Source organism: Dama dama, chromosome 20 (assembly GCF_033118175.1).
Source record: "Dama dama isolate Ldn47 chromosome 20, ASM3311817v1, whole genome shotgun sequence".
In the NCBI taxonomy this organism is placed as follows: Eukaryota; Metazoa; Chordata; class Mammalia; order Artiodactyla; family Cervidae; genus Dama; species Dama dama.
This window is the reverse complement of record NC_083700.1, coordinates 78,279,686-78,295,141: the sequence shown is the minus strand read 5'-3', so window position 1 is coordinate 78,295,141 and position 15,456 is coordinate 78,279,686. Positions and strand designations below refer to the sequence as shown.

Genomic DNA, 15,456 nt, shown 5'->3' with positions numbered 1-15,456 from the left:
AAGAGTCATACATAGCTGAACAACTGAGCACACACATATATATGTGTTATATGTGCATATTTATATGTGCATATTTATACTGGAAGTCATATGTGTATATATGTGTGTGTGTGTGTGTGTATATACATATATATATATATATATATATATATAAGACTACATATGTGTGTGTGCCTATTTATACTGAGAGTCTTACTTATAGATTTGTTTCAAGTTGGAATTATAAGAAGGTGATTCATTCTAGTGATGGAACTGTTCAATGAGCTAGTTTTCAAACTCCATCGTATTTTAAAATGAAGCCCACTTTCAGGTTTGAATAAAAAATTCTACAAAAGTTTTATGACTGTATGTACTATTTACAAAAAGTATGAGACTGTTGAAAGCATTAACTAAGTGCCTAACATGTCAGATGCTGTATGCCTGGTAAGTCGCTTAATTTTCAAGTCTACCCTTTGATAAACATGTAGGAACCTTTCATACACATAATATAGCATTATTTTTCTCAGTGACAGATTTTCAGATGGCCCCAATTTCATAAAGGTAAATGACAAAGCCAGAGTTCAAACCCAGATCTTTCTGGCACTGGCAGGGGCCAAGGCCATGATGAGTTTGGAATGCGGATGGTCTCGGTCCTAACCTTCAGCTTGCTCCTTCGCAGAAACCCAAGCTGCGAGGTGCACCAGGAGCCGGTGACGTACACAGCCATTGACCCCGGCCTGCAGGACGCTCTTCACCAGTGCGTCAACAGCAGGTGCAGTCAGAGGACGCAGAGTGGGTAAGCAGTGCCCAGCGCTGACCTCACGTCAGCATCGCAGACCTGGGAGCAAAGCTTAGGAAGGAATAGAGGACAGCGGCCTCAACGAGATTTTCCAGATGATATTCATCATCCCCATTTTTGATGTTTTTAAAAGATGTGCCAGTTTTTCAGAGCTAAAACTGCCTTTTATCTGCCTTTTATCCACCAATTTTAGTGTTATTTGGTTTCTACTTGTTACAGATATTTGGCACATGTACCTATGTTAGTGGTCTTCCTGGTGGCTCAGATGATAAAGAACCTGCCTACAGTGCAGGAGACCCAGGTTCAATTCCTGGTCGGGAAGATCACCTAGAGAAGAGAATGGCTACCCACTCCAGTTTTCTTGCTTGGAGAATTCCATGGACAGAGGAACCTGGCGGCTACAGTCTATAGGGTCGCAGAGAGTCAGATACGACTGAGCAACTAATGGGCCCGCGCTTGCACATGCGCACACACACACACACACACCTATATTAGTAACCTCATCTGTGGGTGGAAAACTTTTCTAGAAATAAGAGGCATAAGAGAGGAAATGGCATGACAAAGCAAGGCCAAGGGAGCAGGAAATCATGGGTTCTAGAAACAGAACTCAGCTGTGTGTGTGATACATTGAAACTCTTCAGTTCTTCTTTCTTAGAAAACAGGTATACTTTATGGCAGTTTTGAGAACTAAAAACTGTATGATCCCTGCTCCCTCCACCTCCTCCCTAGGGTGTTTGGGACTAGAAAGCTGCAGGTTGCCATTTGATTCAACAAAATTAGTGGGTGAAAGGGGCAGCCAGTTCTACTTTTGGTATGTATTTTAACAGAGGAATTATAGGGTATCAGATAGATTAACTTGGTGTGTTACGCAGTTACCCAAAGCCTATTAAGTGTGAGAAACACTGCATATATTCTCTTAGAGTGTCAAAATTCACTCAACATATTAAAAGTTCTAAGAAATTTGCAGTAAAGAAATGTTTAACTGATCACTATTTCCCAAACTTGATTAATCAGGTTTTTTTCCTTCCTTCCTTTTTTTTTTTTTTTTTTTAAATAACTATAAACCTGGAGAATGTTAGGCTAAAGCCTAACAAATCTTGGGGGCCGTGTGGTCTTTTAAGATGATTTTAAGTGACCCTGCACTAACCCATGATGTGTGGAGTTCATGGTTTGAGTAACAGAGAGCAATTCTATTTCTCTCATCTCCAAGCTGATGAGCGACATTAGGCAGCTTTCCCCTGGTGGACAATGGCCGTGCTCCTTTTACAAGGAAAGGCAACTCAGGCTCAGGGACTTACAGCACTACTGAGTCATGGAACCCCCGAGAGCTGTCTGGTGCCCAGGTCCACGTGCTCGCTCCTGCCTGACACTGCCTTCTGGAACATTCAGCACTGTCTTTCTGGCAGGGACTGCTTCGGTGTGCTGGATTGTGAATGGTGCATGGTGGACAGCGATGGGAAGACCCACCTGGACAAATCCTACTGTGCACCCCAGAAAGAATGCTTTGGGGGGATCGTTGGAGCCAAAAGTCCCTATGTTGATGACATGGGAGCAATAGGTAATGTTTGGGGGGAACCCAGAATAACTTGATTCTTGAAAACATATTTTCTGGCCTCTATACTAGAACACAGATCTTAAAATAATTCCCTACCCTACTTCCCTGTTTCCTTTGCCAGTAGTTTTGAGTTGCAAAACCAAGGCAAATAATTACTTTCAAAGCTGGCTAGCTCTCCTGTGCAGAGTGAGCAGCCATCTTTCCTGCCAAGTTTTGCAAGCCTGAAATGCATTCCCATAAAGCTCGTTCTGAGAAATATCAGGCCTGATTTCTGAGCGGCTGAGCTGTGGGGTTTGTATGAATGTGAATCCCAGCTGTCTGGAGCGCAGGGCTGGTGATGGGCAGAATGACCTGTGGACATCGCTTTCCTGCTGCGTCCTTCTCTCACGACTTTTGAAGACAGACATCTTAGGGCTCCAAATCAGTATTTAGGGCCTTGAGGTCAACAAAAGCCCACGCTGTCCAGTGCAGCAGGCGACTTAGGTGGGGTAAAGAGACATTGTTGGGAGGAACACCACTGGGATCAGGCCCCCCAAAACCCCCAAATACTACTTGCATACTACCCCCCAAATACTACCTGAGATTTTCTCCGTGTCTTACTGCAGTCAGCACAAGCATCTCAAGCATGGTCGCAGGTGAATAGATATTTAAACCTTCAGTGAATGCCTTTTTTGACATCTCTCTGCATGAGCCTTTCTGGGGAAGAAAAGCTTTTCCTTTGTGAGGAAGGGTTCTGAGCCCATGCATGACTATTGGATCAGGTTGGGACATGACGGAAGTGACCTTGCTCCTAGAAGTCACTTTATAGTCCCACCTGCAGTTTCCTGCCTGAAAAGTGCAAATAGTATTTTTAAGGGAGCCCATAAACTTTGAAATGGGATCCTTTTTGGAGGTAACATGACAGATCAACTGAAATAAATGACACCAGGTCCAGTAAATATCTGCTGAGAGGCACACGTCGCCTCCCTCACCTCTGTACTAAGAGGAGCCCACACCCCAGAGCTGGGCCCTTAGACTGCATGTCTAAGTGATTCTCATCCATTCACTTACTTTACCAGTCCTTGCCAACTGTATTCTTGCCCTGCCAAGCAACCCACATTTAATTTGAGAACCAGAAATTAAAGGAAGCCCTATTCCTCCATACTGGTGGGTCTTCTTCATGAAAGTCAAGCCTTAAAGCAGCTGTTCTTACATATCTTCACTCAACCCCTTCCTGCTAGATTCTTTCCATCTCACCCCCATCCCCATCTGCTACTACACTTGGGAAGTCTTCACAAGGGATGTCTCTGTTTATTTTGATCAAGGTGATGAGGTGGTCACATTGAACATGATCAAAAGTGCCCCCGTGGGCCCGGTGGCTGGAGGCATTATGGGCTGCATCATGGTCCTAGTCCTGGCTGTGTACGCATACCGCCATCAGATTCATCGCCGGAGTCATCAGCATATGTCTCCTCTTGCTGCCCAAGGTGAGCTTGAAATGAACCCCCGTGCTCCTCCAGGAAGCAGCAGGTGCCCCAGGGTTGTCCCCAGGCTAGAAGAACAGTGACTTTTAGTTGTAAGCCTTTAAGCAACTCTAAGAATAGCACTATATTTTCTGCTTCTGTGGAACAGATTCAGAAGTCCCCAAAGCCTGCTTCTCTCCTTTAGCTCACAGCTCATTCTTTAAGGCCTGAATCCTGCAAGCCCCATTCGGTTCTCTAGGAAATCCCTAGATTCTGTCTCTCCTTACATGGCTCCTTAGCCCACCTCAGCCTGACTCTGGAAGAAGCCGGAAGAAGGGAGTTGGGAGGCTTCGTGAGAAATTCTGTTCTTCGCTGAGCTCAGATGTGCTGTCTTTGCTATTCCAAAAAAGATGGGCAGATCAAAGACAGCCCAGGCCACTAAAGGCAGAGCAGGAGTCTGTTCTATTGTAGCCATTATTATATGTGTGAACGAACACACACTCAAAGCGATGATCGCAGTTCTTAAAATAGGATAAGAACTGTCCAACCTGGATAAGAACTTGCCAAGATGAGCAATTAGTAATTATGGCTTCCATATCAGGAGTTAAGTGTGGTATCTGTGCTCATTTGCCAGGGGCAAAAAGGGTGCAAATGACTGTCCCTATCATCCTAAAAGCCCTTAGTGTTACCCCGACTTTTGGAGATAAGGCTCACTCGTCATTTTTCCTGGACTTGGTCAAGAGCCTGGTAGCAGTCACGATTAGCTGATGTTGGGATAGTTCTCTGTGGTCACAATCCTGTCGGGGGATCATGGGGTCATGTTGTCTGATTTAGTAACTGAGCTGACCACAAAGCTCTTTCCTCTTGGTAAGATTTGATTCGACTAAAGATGACAGTCATCCAGTGTTACCTTAGGCTTGGCTTCTAGATTCTGCAGCACCATTTTATCAGCACAGCCAGCCCTGGTTTTAGGCCCCTTCCCTCTGTCTCAGGTATCTGTTGCTGTTGTTCAGTCACTAAGACGCGTCTGGCTCTTTGCGACCCCATGGACTGCTGCATACGAGGCTTCCCTGTCCTTCCCTATCTCCCGGAGTTGGCTCAGACTCGTGTCCATTGAGCTGGTGAAGGAGCAGATTAAAGACTTGTTAGCCTCAGTCAACTTCTTTTCTCCTCTGTCTCTAGAAATCCATCTCAGGTGCCCCTCTGGATTATGTACCTCTTGTTCTCCCTATTCTGATTCCTGCTGCCTCCTCCTTTAAAAAAAAAAATGAGATAAGGCCTCAGTTCACTCTTGATGGAATACTGTCACCCGGCCATCAGATGAGCACTCTGCGGGTGTTAAAGTGGGTGATTCTGTGTGATTAGTCATGCTTCTCTCTTTTTAATGATGGGTAGAAATGTCCGTGCGTATGTCCAACCTGGAGAACGATAGAGATGAGAGGGACGACGACAGCCACGACGACAGAGGCATCAGTGAGTACCCATGCGGCCTCCGCACCAACACGTCAGCAGGGGGCCGGTCCAGGATAAATGTGCTTTCTTGTATTAAAATTTAAGATGCTTTGACATGATGGGATTCTTTTTATCTCCCATTTTTGTTAGGAGGAAGCATAGGTCTTTGCTTTGTTTTTGAAAATCTCCAAAGAATTCAGAGTGTTCTTTGTTGCATTAAGTACATTGGACCTGAAACACCTTACTCTTCCCTTTCTCCCTCCTCCTCATTACTTTCCAGTATAGCATTTTAGAAAGGGAGTTATCAGGTATGCATTTTTTAAATCCCTTAACTAATGTATACAACTGGGGAGAAGAAAAAGAACATTTCTTTATCAAAAGAGAGCTCCATTTGCAGTGAGATGCTTCGGCCTTTAACTGTATGGAAAGTGTATCTTCTTGATGCATGTTGAAGATATGTAATTAGGGACCTCCTGCCCCAGTCCTAAAAGCAACTTCCCTAATCCTCAAAATTTTTTTAAAAATTACTCATTCTAGCTCTCTAACAAATAACAACCCCTTTCATGTGAAAGAGCCTGCTTAGAGCAGATTTGCCTATCATACAGTAAAGATACTGGCCTAAGTGTGACTGACTGTCCTTGCCTTCCACAGTCAGCAATACTCGATTTATAGCCGCAGTCATCGAACGTCATGCCCACAGTCCAGAAAGGAGGCGTCGCTACTGGGGTCGCTCAGGAACAGAAAGTGATCATGGTAAGATCTGGCATCCTGCCCTTGAGGCCCTGAGGACCCCGATGTACTCATGGGCTGGTACTCACACCCACCCTTTCTTCTTTCCTACTCTGTACTCGAATAAATCATTTTGACATAGTTTTCCAAAAAGCCACATTCCAACATGACACCTTTACAAGAGCCCCCAAGAGATTTTGGCTTATGGCTCAGCATTCCCAGGCATACGTCAGATAACCTCTGGGCACACAGATGACCCCCTGGGTTTTCTCCATGAAGAAGGGTTCAGATTATTTCAGTGGTAGCGGCTTACCACCCGACTTGGTTCTCAGTGAATCAGCATCTTCTTAGATCCTACTGGCCCCGTGAGGCTTGTTGGCAAACAGCAGGATTGTTAAGGGCTCTCTTGGCCACATACTCTCGGGACCTGGAGAGAGTCCACACTCTCAGCTGGTATCCCCCGGCCCTGGGAAGGCTTTACCAAAGAAACAACACTTACCCTGGGCCTTGAAGGATGATTCAAGAAAACGGAGAGGTAAAGGCTTTTAGAGGCAAAGGGGCTAGTGTGTGCAAAGTCATGGAGGTGCATCTGGTGCCTGTTAGATGCTCAGGAAGGATAGGCGCTGAGTTGTGAGAGAGACTCTGGGTGCTAAGTCCACGGCTGTGCCAGTGGCGTGGCCACCACGTACCATCTCACCTTCCCAGTGTCCCTGCGGCTTGTTGTCACAGAGAGCAACAGCTGTGTCCCACTGTCTAGGCAGTTCTGTCCCCATTCCACAGAAATATAAGTGTAGATCCTTTCCTGTAATTGTCAGGCCTTTTTGTTTTTTTATATACCTGTTCCATTTTCCAGAAATCTTTCTTTTCTTCCCAGAATCAGGTCTTTTTATCAATGCATAAATAATGCATTGGTGCTTTTTTATTCTGCTTTCTCCACATCTACCCTGAAAAAAAAGTCTTCAAGCAGTGTGCTTCCACACCTGTGCTAAAAAATGCAGAAGGGGATATTCGCTAGAGCAACCAATGCTGCCTTTTGCATGACAGCCAGGTCTTCTGAATCCCTTTGGAAAACTGGAGAAGGCAGAGCTCTGATTTGTAAACCAGGGACTCTTAATTTGGGCTCTGAATGACATTGTTCCCACTAACTAAATAGAACCTTCAGGTTTCTATGGAGAGTCAAAGCAGAACTTAAATTTCTCAGCTTCTTTGACTTTCTGCCTTTTTTCCAGAAAAACCTTTGAACCTGCATAAATTTCATTCTGCCAGGCAGTTCTGTGCTTCTCCTTTGAATAATAAAACAGGTTTGAGGCTACTAAAGTTCAACAGAAAGAATTTCTTATTCAGCAGAAATACTGAGTCCTCTCCCTCTCTCCTCTCCATTCCCTCTCTGTGTCTCTATCGCCTTCCCTCCCTCCACCCTCCTTTCCTCTGCCCATCCCCCTCTTTCTCTCCACCCTCCTCCCCCTACCGCCCTCACTGGTAGAAACAACTTCAGTACAAAACTGGAATTCTGAATGACATTTCCAATGCTGCATTAGCCCTCCCATTGTCTTAGTAAAATGGCACATGAAGCAACAGCTGAGATAAAAGGCGTAGTGCCGTGTCAGTGTCTAAAAGCCGAGGAATCTAGCGAAGGGCTTCCTTTCTTTCATTTTTCACAATAATTGGATCCCTGTTATCCCCAAGGAATGAAAAATAGTTTCTCGTGCAGACAGAATACAACACCAAAAGGAGCGGAAGACACTGACATTCCAGGTAATTCCAAATACACCACAAAATCAGTAGCATTTAACCAAGTGCTGTCATATCCCTGAACCTGTATGGTGGGTCACTAAAAGTGACATCAAGCTAACATCCCCGTGGTGCCTAGAGGATAAGCCGCAGGTACACATTAAGCAGAAATCTGATCCACTAATAGTGGTTTTGTGGCACGAGACACTCATGCCCGTGTTCTCCTGTTTGGTGAATGTATCAGGCATCTGCTGTTTGCTTGGCCTGGAGGAGCGTGGTGGGAGAGGGGTGGTCTTATTTCTGCCAGGCAGCCTGGTACAGAGCAGCTCATATATGACAGGTCAAGCAGAACTCACTTGGAGTCCCACCTCTCCCTTTCTTTCCAAATGGCGAGACCTCAGTGAAACTACTTAGACCTCGGTTTCCTAATAATTAAAAGGGGATTAGAAAGCACCCCCGGTAAGGTTGTCGTGAGGATGAAATGAGATAACACACGGCCAGGCATGAGCTCAGAGCCTGACCTCCTCACCTCCACACCCGTTCTGCCCTCAAAGAATTGGTAATCCAGCAAGAAACTACAAATGCATGCATGTATTCACAAAATTGAGAAAAGGCTGAATATGACAGTTCCCTTAAAGAAGTGGAACAAAGAAGAAGATGGGAACAGGGTTCACTTTTATCTGCAAGTAAATCATGTGAGACCCAGGGCGGTGAGGTGAAGGGACACTGGTGCTCACCCTTGAACTGGTCATGCCATGGTTCTTTGGTACCCCGTGAGCTTACTTACACATGAGTCTTCGGGTCTGAGGCACAAAAGGAAACCTCAAAAGAATATAATATATAAATATATAAGTATTGAACAGACAAGACTTCTGGGTGTGGTTCAGAGTGGTGATATTACTAGAATTAAAACTACATGCTGTCAAGCTACACTTGGAGACTCCAGGCTGCATTTTTAACTAGAAATCTTTCACGTTGCCAACAAAGTTTCGTATTTTAAAGGAATATGATTTTAATTTTTATCTTAAACACTCAAAATAAGAACGGTTTTGAAAGGTTGAAGCATTTTAAGTTAAAAACCAATGGTATGTATTTATTCCTTGTGAATCTGTGTTTTAGTTACCATCTCATTAGAAACATTACTCAAATGTATATTAAGGAATATTTTTTCTTTACAAAAGGGAAATTTTCTCCTAGTGAAGTAAATGCCAAAAGACTTAAAACACTAATGCTGAACCTTGAAAATTTTGGTTGCAAAATAAGCAAAGCTATTTTCTAGAGGTGCAGTTATTCTCCTGCAGTTACTCTCTGTGACCACAAGGTGGTGAGTGAGTCCCCAGAGGGACCTAACATCCCTTGACATCAAGAGAGCTTTCTTAGGAATCAGGGGGTATATATATTAACAGAAAACCGAAGAGCAAAAGCCTAATTTGGCTCGTTTATTCCTGAGTGATGCCTGGCCTCCTTCCTATTGCCTGTTTTCCCTTGAAAAATCTTTGCAAGAATTTCTGTACATATACCTTTGGATAGTAAAGAAATCTTTCTTTGAAAGTTATTTGTATATATCCTCTGTGTTTTAAATAGTGCTGCCTCCTCCATGAGTCACAGACCACGTCTGTCTTATGCATCACTGTTCCCAGCACTGCACAGAATTGCCTGGCACTGAATAAACACTCAATTAATTTGCTAAGTGACACCATGTGTTTGGCTTCCTCCTGCTTCTCCACAACTCCCTCCCTCCAGATTTCCATTAATTATTGAGATAAGAGAAAGCCTAAGTTACAGAGGGGTTGAGCAATATGTCCCACTGAGCAAATAAAACAGGATTTCTCCAGAGTGAGTGGTTCCCTCTGGAAGGATCTCTGCTGGGGTTCTGATCAGAAAATGCTGATGCCCCCGAATTGCCTACACCGTCATCAATCCCCTGGGTCTGTGACCAGCCAGGTTCAGAGCACCCAGACTCTTTAAGTCAGAGCTCCAGGCAGGGCCTAGTGAGTCCTAGAATGTCTTTAATATTAGATGAGACTGGTAAATGTCACACCAGGCAAAACCAAAGATGACTAAAAATTTTGTGAAATTTTTTTTTTTAATTAAACACCTGCTTTATGTGAGGCCTAAGCCCTTGCACTTTAAGAGTTTTCTAATAGACAAGACGGTCCTATGTTTTTTGTAATATGGTAAAATCTAAGCTAGGGATTGCAGAGAATACCATTTGACATCACAGAAGGGCCACCAGAACTCCTGTGGGTTGGTATGACTGGGTGGGGTGGGTGGTGGTTGGGAAGGTTTCCCAGAAAAGACCTTCATGAAGGAACATGAAGCACAGTGATGAGGGAAGTGGGGGAGGGCAAGGCAGACGCAGAGGGACCACTATGAATTTTACACCACGAATGTGGAAATCAACTATCATTACAATGGATGCCTGTAAATGAGCGAGACAGGAAGGCTTCCAGGAGGTATTTGGAGGCAAGATAAAGACAGCCTAGCACTAAATGTTGGCCAAAAATAATCGACACAGACACTGAGATTTTGCGGAAATGTATTTTCTAGTACTTTGGTCTCTTACGTGTAGAACATCTATAACTGAGGCTTGGCACTACCAAATCTGAGGAGCTCATTCTGGCTCCTGATCTTTTCATCTTGGGGAAAAAGCATCTCTGTTCCCCCAGCATCTGAACCGAGAAACCTTGAGGATGTTAACCCTCTTTGGCTCCAGAATGTCCATGTGGTCACCAGAGGCTACCCTGCCCTGAATTTGAACAGCAGCTTGCTCCACTGAAACAAAGCTAATATTTCACTTCAGGGCCCTGCCGTCTCCTCCGGCCAATGCTCAGCCCCCTGTACTCTGAGCCTCGGAGCCCTCCTTCCTTCCTACCAACCTCCTCATTGCCACAAGGGATCATCTTAAAGCACACGTTCTGTCATTGCCATCCACCTTTCCCCCCAGCTCTTTGACCACCCTCCCTGATCTGGTCTCAGCCTGCCTGTCCAGATTCATCTCTCACTCCTTCTCTCGCACATGAAGCTCTTCCCCATTCCTCAAATCCACGGAGCCTTTCTGTCTGCTGCATCTTTGCATATGCTCCTCTCCCTGCCTGTATTACTTTCCACCCCTTTCTTTATCTAGAAATCCCTCTCTCCCATGAGGGTCACCTTGAATATCACTTCCTCCAAGATCCTAAGTCAAGTCAGCGTTGGTATTTCTTTGGGGTACCTCTGGTTTTGTACCTGTATTTCCCCTTCTTGACTGTGGGCTTCTCGGGAGTTGGAGCCTCACCTTACCCCTTTTCTGTGGAGCCCCTAGCCTGGCATCAGGCACCAAGAGGGCACTCAGTAATCACAGGCAAACAGCAACGAACTCACCTCCTGCCCTGACTTGTTTTTCTGGCTGGGTATCTCTACATATGTTATTCATAGATGCTAAAAATCAAGATGTGCAAAAACAAAATTCATTTGCTTCCCCGAGACTCAGGATCTTGGAGTCTCCCTCTCTCATCATCCTAACAGTAAGTTGCTGTCCAGTCACCCCCAGGTCCCCCACATCAAATTTCTGATGAACTTCTATTGTTTTTCCACCCCAGAGATGTCTGTCCAATCCCATACTTTTAACTCAACATCTCTTACTCAGGCTGTGGCAATAACCTCTTAACTGCCTCCCTCACTCTCCTTTTGAGTCAACCTCCAAATTTCCACCATAACTCTGCTTTTAAAATACAAAAATGATCGTGCTATTTTTCTGATCTGCTCAAAACCTTGTAAATTTAAATCCCTCCTATAGCTACCTGCTAGCACTCATCTTAGCCGCATGGTATAGGAATGGTCGTGTGTCCTCTTGGCCACTCTCTTCTGTTCCCATGCTCCTATCCACTTCACCAAACTCCTACTCATCCCTTACAGCCCAACTAAAATATGAGTTGTTCTGTGAAACTTTCCCAGTCTGGTTAAGAATCTGCCTGCAGTGCAGGAGATGCACGTTCAATCCCTGGATCTAAAAGATCCCCTGGAGGAGAGAATGACAATCCACTCCAGTATTCTTACCTAGAGAATCCCATGGACAGAAGAGGTTGGTGGGCTATAGTCCATGGGGTCACAAAAGAGTCAGACATAACAGTACATGCTGGGTTTCAATTAAACCTCCATTAGAACACTTATGATGATCTTCACTAGAATACGCCTAACTTTGTACATGCCTATCTCTTACTCGGTGGTGAAATCCTTAAGGAAAATAGACATCTCTTATTCATGTTTCATAGTCTTTCCTTTCAGCCTCCTGCTGGTCTTTGATAAATGAATCATTGGACTGAGCTATGCTTGTACTTGTTTTATTTCTCGAGCACTAGCAAATGAACTCCTTGTACAAGGGATCAGGTTTTCATCTCCAGGTTTCCTACAGTGCCCGGCACAGTGTCTTATACAAGCTAGATGCCCAGTAAATATTTGTTGAGTTGGAATGAAAGAATTCTGTCGTTTGAACATTTCATTGAGGACTGAGAATTGCCTTTCTCATTTTCACACGGAGCATAACATTTTCAACCACAAACTATTCCTGCTTGGCTGTATGCAAGCATGTCAATTTTGCAGCCACGAATGTGACTAGCACTACCCACGGGTAAGTGTTGATTGATGCTAACTGTAGATTCAGCAGAAATATTAACGAGCTGTCACTTCTCAAAATTCTTGAAGGGTTTTTTTTTTTTTTTTTTGCAATATTTAAAAACATGCCAAGGTTCTTGGAATGGAATCCTTTGATCAGCAAGGGCATTTTCTTTTGAAACATGTATTACTTAGAATACCAAGAGAAATTAATCTTTAAATACAGTGAATGAGCTTATACAAAGAATAGCTGATTCCTTTGCTAGTTGCTGTGGGTGTCTGTGGAGTTAGTGTTTTGTTAGGGACTGAAACTCAGGCAAGTTTATTAACCTCTCTGATTGTCGCTTCCCTCACCTATAAAATGGATTTTAAAATACATGCCTTGTTGGTGTGTAGAGATTACATGACACCAGGGCTGGCATGGTGGCAGCTGTCTTTGTTCTCACTGTGATATCACATTCAGGCGTTTTGAAGCTGCCTTTTTTTTTTTTTTTTCCCCCTCCTCTTTAAAGTAAAAAATAGTCTTATCTCAGGGAAAACTATAGAAAGTTGTTTCCCCAAATGTCAATTGTGGTGATCTGTGGATCAGAAAAAATTGGGATGATTTTCAGTTTTGTTTTGTTGGTTTAGGGGATTGGGGGAAAGGGTTCTTGTTTATATTGTTTTAAATAATTATGTATTTATTGTGTAATTGCTTTAAGACAACAACTAACGAAAGATCTCTTTAAAAGTAAGTCACTTCAGGGTCTGCTGGCAGCCTGCAAACATTGGCACTTAACATAGTCCAAAGGTAGGAGCGCCTCCCAGTGCCTGCAGAAATCTGCCAGGACATCTCCTCCCTCCTCAGCTGCCTATTTGTTGTGTTCATTTTCCAGGTTACAGCACCATGAGCCCACAGGAAGACAGCGAAAACCCTCCGTGCACCAGTGACCCCTTGTCGGCCGGGGTGGACGTGGGAAACCACGATGAGGATTTGGAGCTGGACACGCCACCCCAGACCGCCGCGCTCCTGAGTCATAAGTTCCACCACTACCGCCTGCATCACCCGACGCTGCATCACAGCCACCATCTGCAGGCGGCCGTGACCGTGCATACTGTGGACGCCGAGTGCTAACCCCTCGGCTCCGTCAGAAGACGAGGTCCGGGAGCCACAGAATGTTCTGGAGGGAAGAAGAGCCAGCATCCAGTCCTCTCGTGTCCGTGCTCTGTCCAGAGTCAGTGAACTCACCTTCCTGCCTGTGAGCATGTTTCCAAACAAGTGCAACAGCCACAGCACCACATTTGTGAAGATGCGTGGCTGGTTGTGAAATGGAGGGGAAAGAAGTCTGATTAATGAACCTGCCATAACACCAACGGAATGAACAGACACAAACCTCTAAACAGAGCCGGAACCTATAAATGAAACTTTGGGAACCTCGGTTAAGCTGAGCCAGAGGAATGTTCCGAGGAGCCAGAAACATTCTGCTCTCCTTAACTGGAAGAAAAGAGAGGTCTGCTCCCCCGGAGACTGAGAACGTGGCAGAGGCAGAGAGAAGTGTGTCTTAGAAGACTTCACCTGGTTTCTTAGCGGTACCTAGATGCCACACTTGCTGTACGGAACTCATACTAAGCTCTAAACGATGCATCTCAAAATTTCTAAGTAAAGGATTATTTTTCTACTATTTATTGAACTTTCAAAACATTCTCAAACTTTGGGAGAAAGAAAAGGAAACACATGAGAAATTTTCAGCAATTATTCCTAGCTGTTTTGTGTGTATTAAAGTGGTTTTTTGATTCAGAAGTTCTAGTTCTTATTTAATGGATACCATCCCACTGCCTCACTCCACCAAAAAAAAAAAAAAAAGGAAAATGAAGAAATCTTTCTCTCTGACTTGTTTGCATACATTTTCTTTAGAACATCATGTCATGGAAATACATCTTGATTTGCAAAGCAGTATTCTTTCTCTGTTTGACAGAGGTGGGGAGGGGCAGTCCAGGAAGCTTTCAGAGAAATTTTATGTTTCTTTTTAACTCATTTCCACTTCCCATACAGTTCTTTCCTTAGGTTTCTACGAAACCTAATATTACAATGCCAGCCTTTCAGCTAAAGGAGGGTTGGATTTATTCTCCTTGTTTTAAAGACTATAAATTTTTTAATGTCCCATTTTGATTCTGAGAATATTGAACACATAAAAGAAGTTTTTCAAATTCAGAATTTTCATTCTTAAAGATTTCTTTTGAAATCATAGTTAAAAGCTGCTGCCAGTTACCCAAGAAGATGTCCACCTATCTTTATGGATATCCACAACTGCTTTGTGAGGTACACAGGGGTTCATCAAATCTGGCTGATATAACATGGGGCATTGTAATTTTAAAGTAGTGTTCTAATTACAGTGATGTATTTTAGATTCACATTTTGTGATCCAGATATGTTATAAAGACATTCTTGCACCGTGTGTGTGGTAAATCTCCATTTATATGTAGTTGGAAAAAAATTCACTGAATAATGTTTTAATGATAGGGTGTTATGATATAATGTAAAAAAAAAAAATTGGTTCTTCAACAGTACAGAAAGTAAACTATATGTGTGCTATCAGGAAACCTCTTCATACTGTGTATAAAATTGCAGCCTAGTGAAATAAACTGTATGAATGGACAGTTTCAATGGCTGTAGTGATTTCTTATTGGACCACTGGCTCATGCCTCAGGGCAAATTACATTCACTTGAACCTAGCAGATCAGTTGTCAAACTGAAAGGAGGCCTCCTTTCAGTGTCACTGTCAACTTCAGAGCCTTCCTGACCATCTTGAATATGCAAAGAAATTTAAGACTCTAATGGGTTAAAATTAAAAGCAAATAAAATGTGTGGAACGTAGCTCCCCCTTTCTGAGCATCTAAATTTGTGTCATTAATAATAAATAAATGACTCCTCTCAAATTTCTGGGGGATAAATGACTGTCCTGTCTTCCCAGGATATTAAATCTCTCCGTGGAACACTGGGGTCTTTTCTCAAGTTGAGAACCTTTGTGTTATGACACCTTGATAGAGGGGGAACTTGGTTATTTTCAAGAAAAGAATCACAAAACTTCAAGCTTAAAAAATAAGATATGGACAGCCTACTCAAAGACAATGAGAAAAATGTATTTTGTGAGTCTTTGAGAAGACTCTCCCCATCATGAACTTTTGGGGAAAGTAAG

General features: G+C 43.6%; 1 protein-coding gene across 3 annotated transcripts in view; it reads left to right on the top strand.

Moving 5' to 3' along the window:
- The window catches only part of CACHD1 (cache domain containing 1), a 229,998-nt gene extending 215,074 nt beyond the window's left edge, over positions 1–14,924 (top strand). For all 3 annotated transcript variants that reach the window (XM_061121691.1, XM_061121692.1, XM_061121690.1), the window contains 6 exons: positions 659–775; positions 2,185–2,336; positions 3,638–3,799; positions 5,171–5,248; positions 5,879–5,980; positions 13,156–14,924. In XM_061121691.1, coding sequence (XP_060977674.1) covers positions 659–775; positions 2,185–2,336; positions 3,638–3,799; positions 5,171–5,248; positions 5,879–5,980; positions 13,156–13,394 — 850 coding nt within the window. In that variant the 3' untranslated portion in view covers positions 13,395–14,924. The remainder of the gene's footprint in view (positions 1–658; positions 776–2,184; positions 2,337–3,637; positions 3,800–5,170; positions 5,249–5,878; positions 5,981–13,155) is intronic.
- The last annotated feature ends 532 nt before the right edge of the window (positions 14,925–15,456 follow it).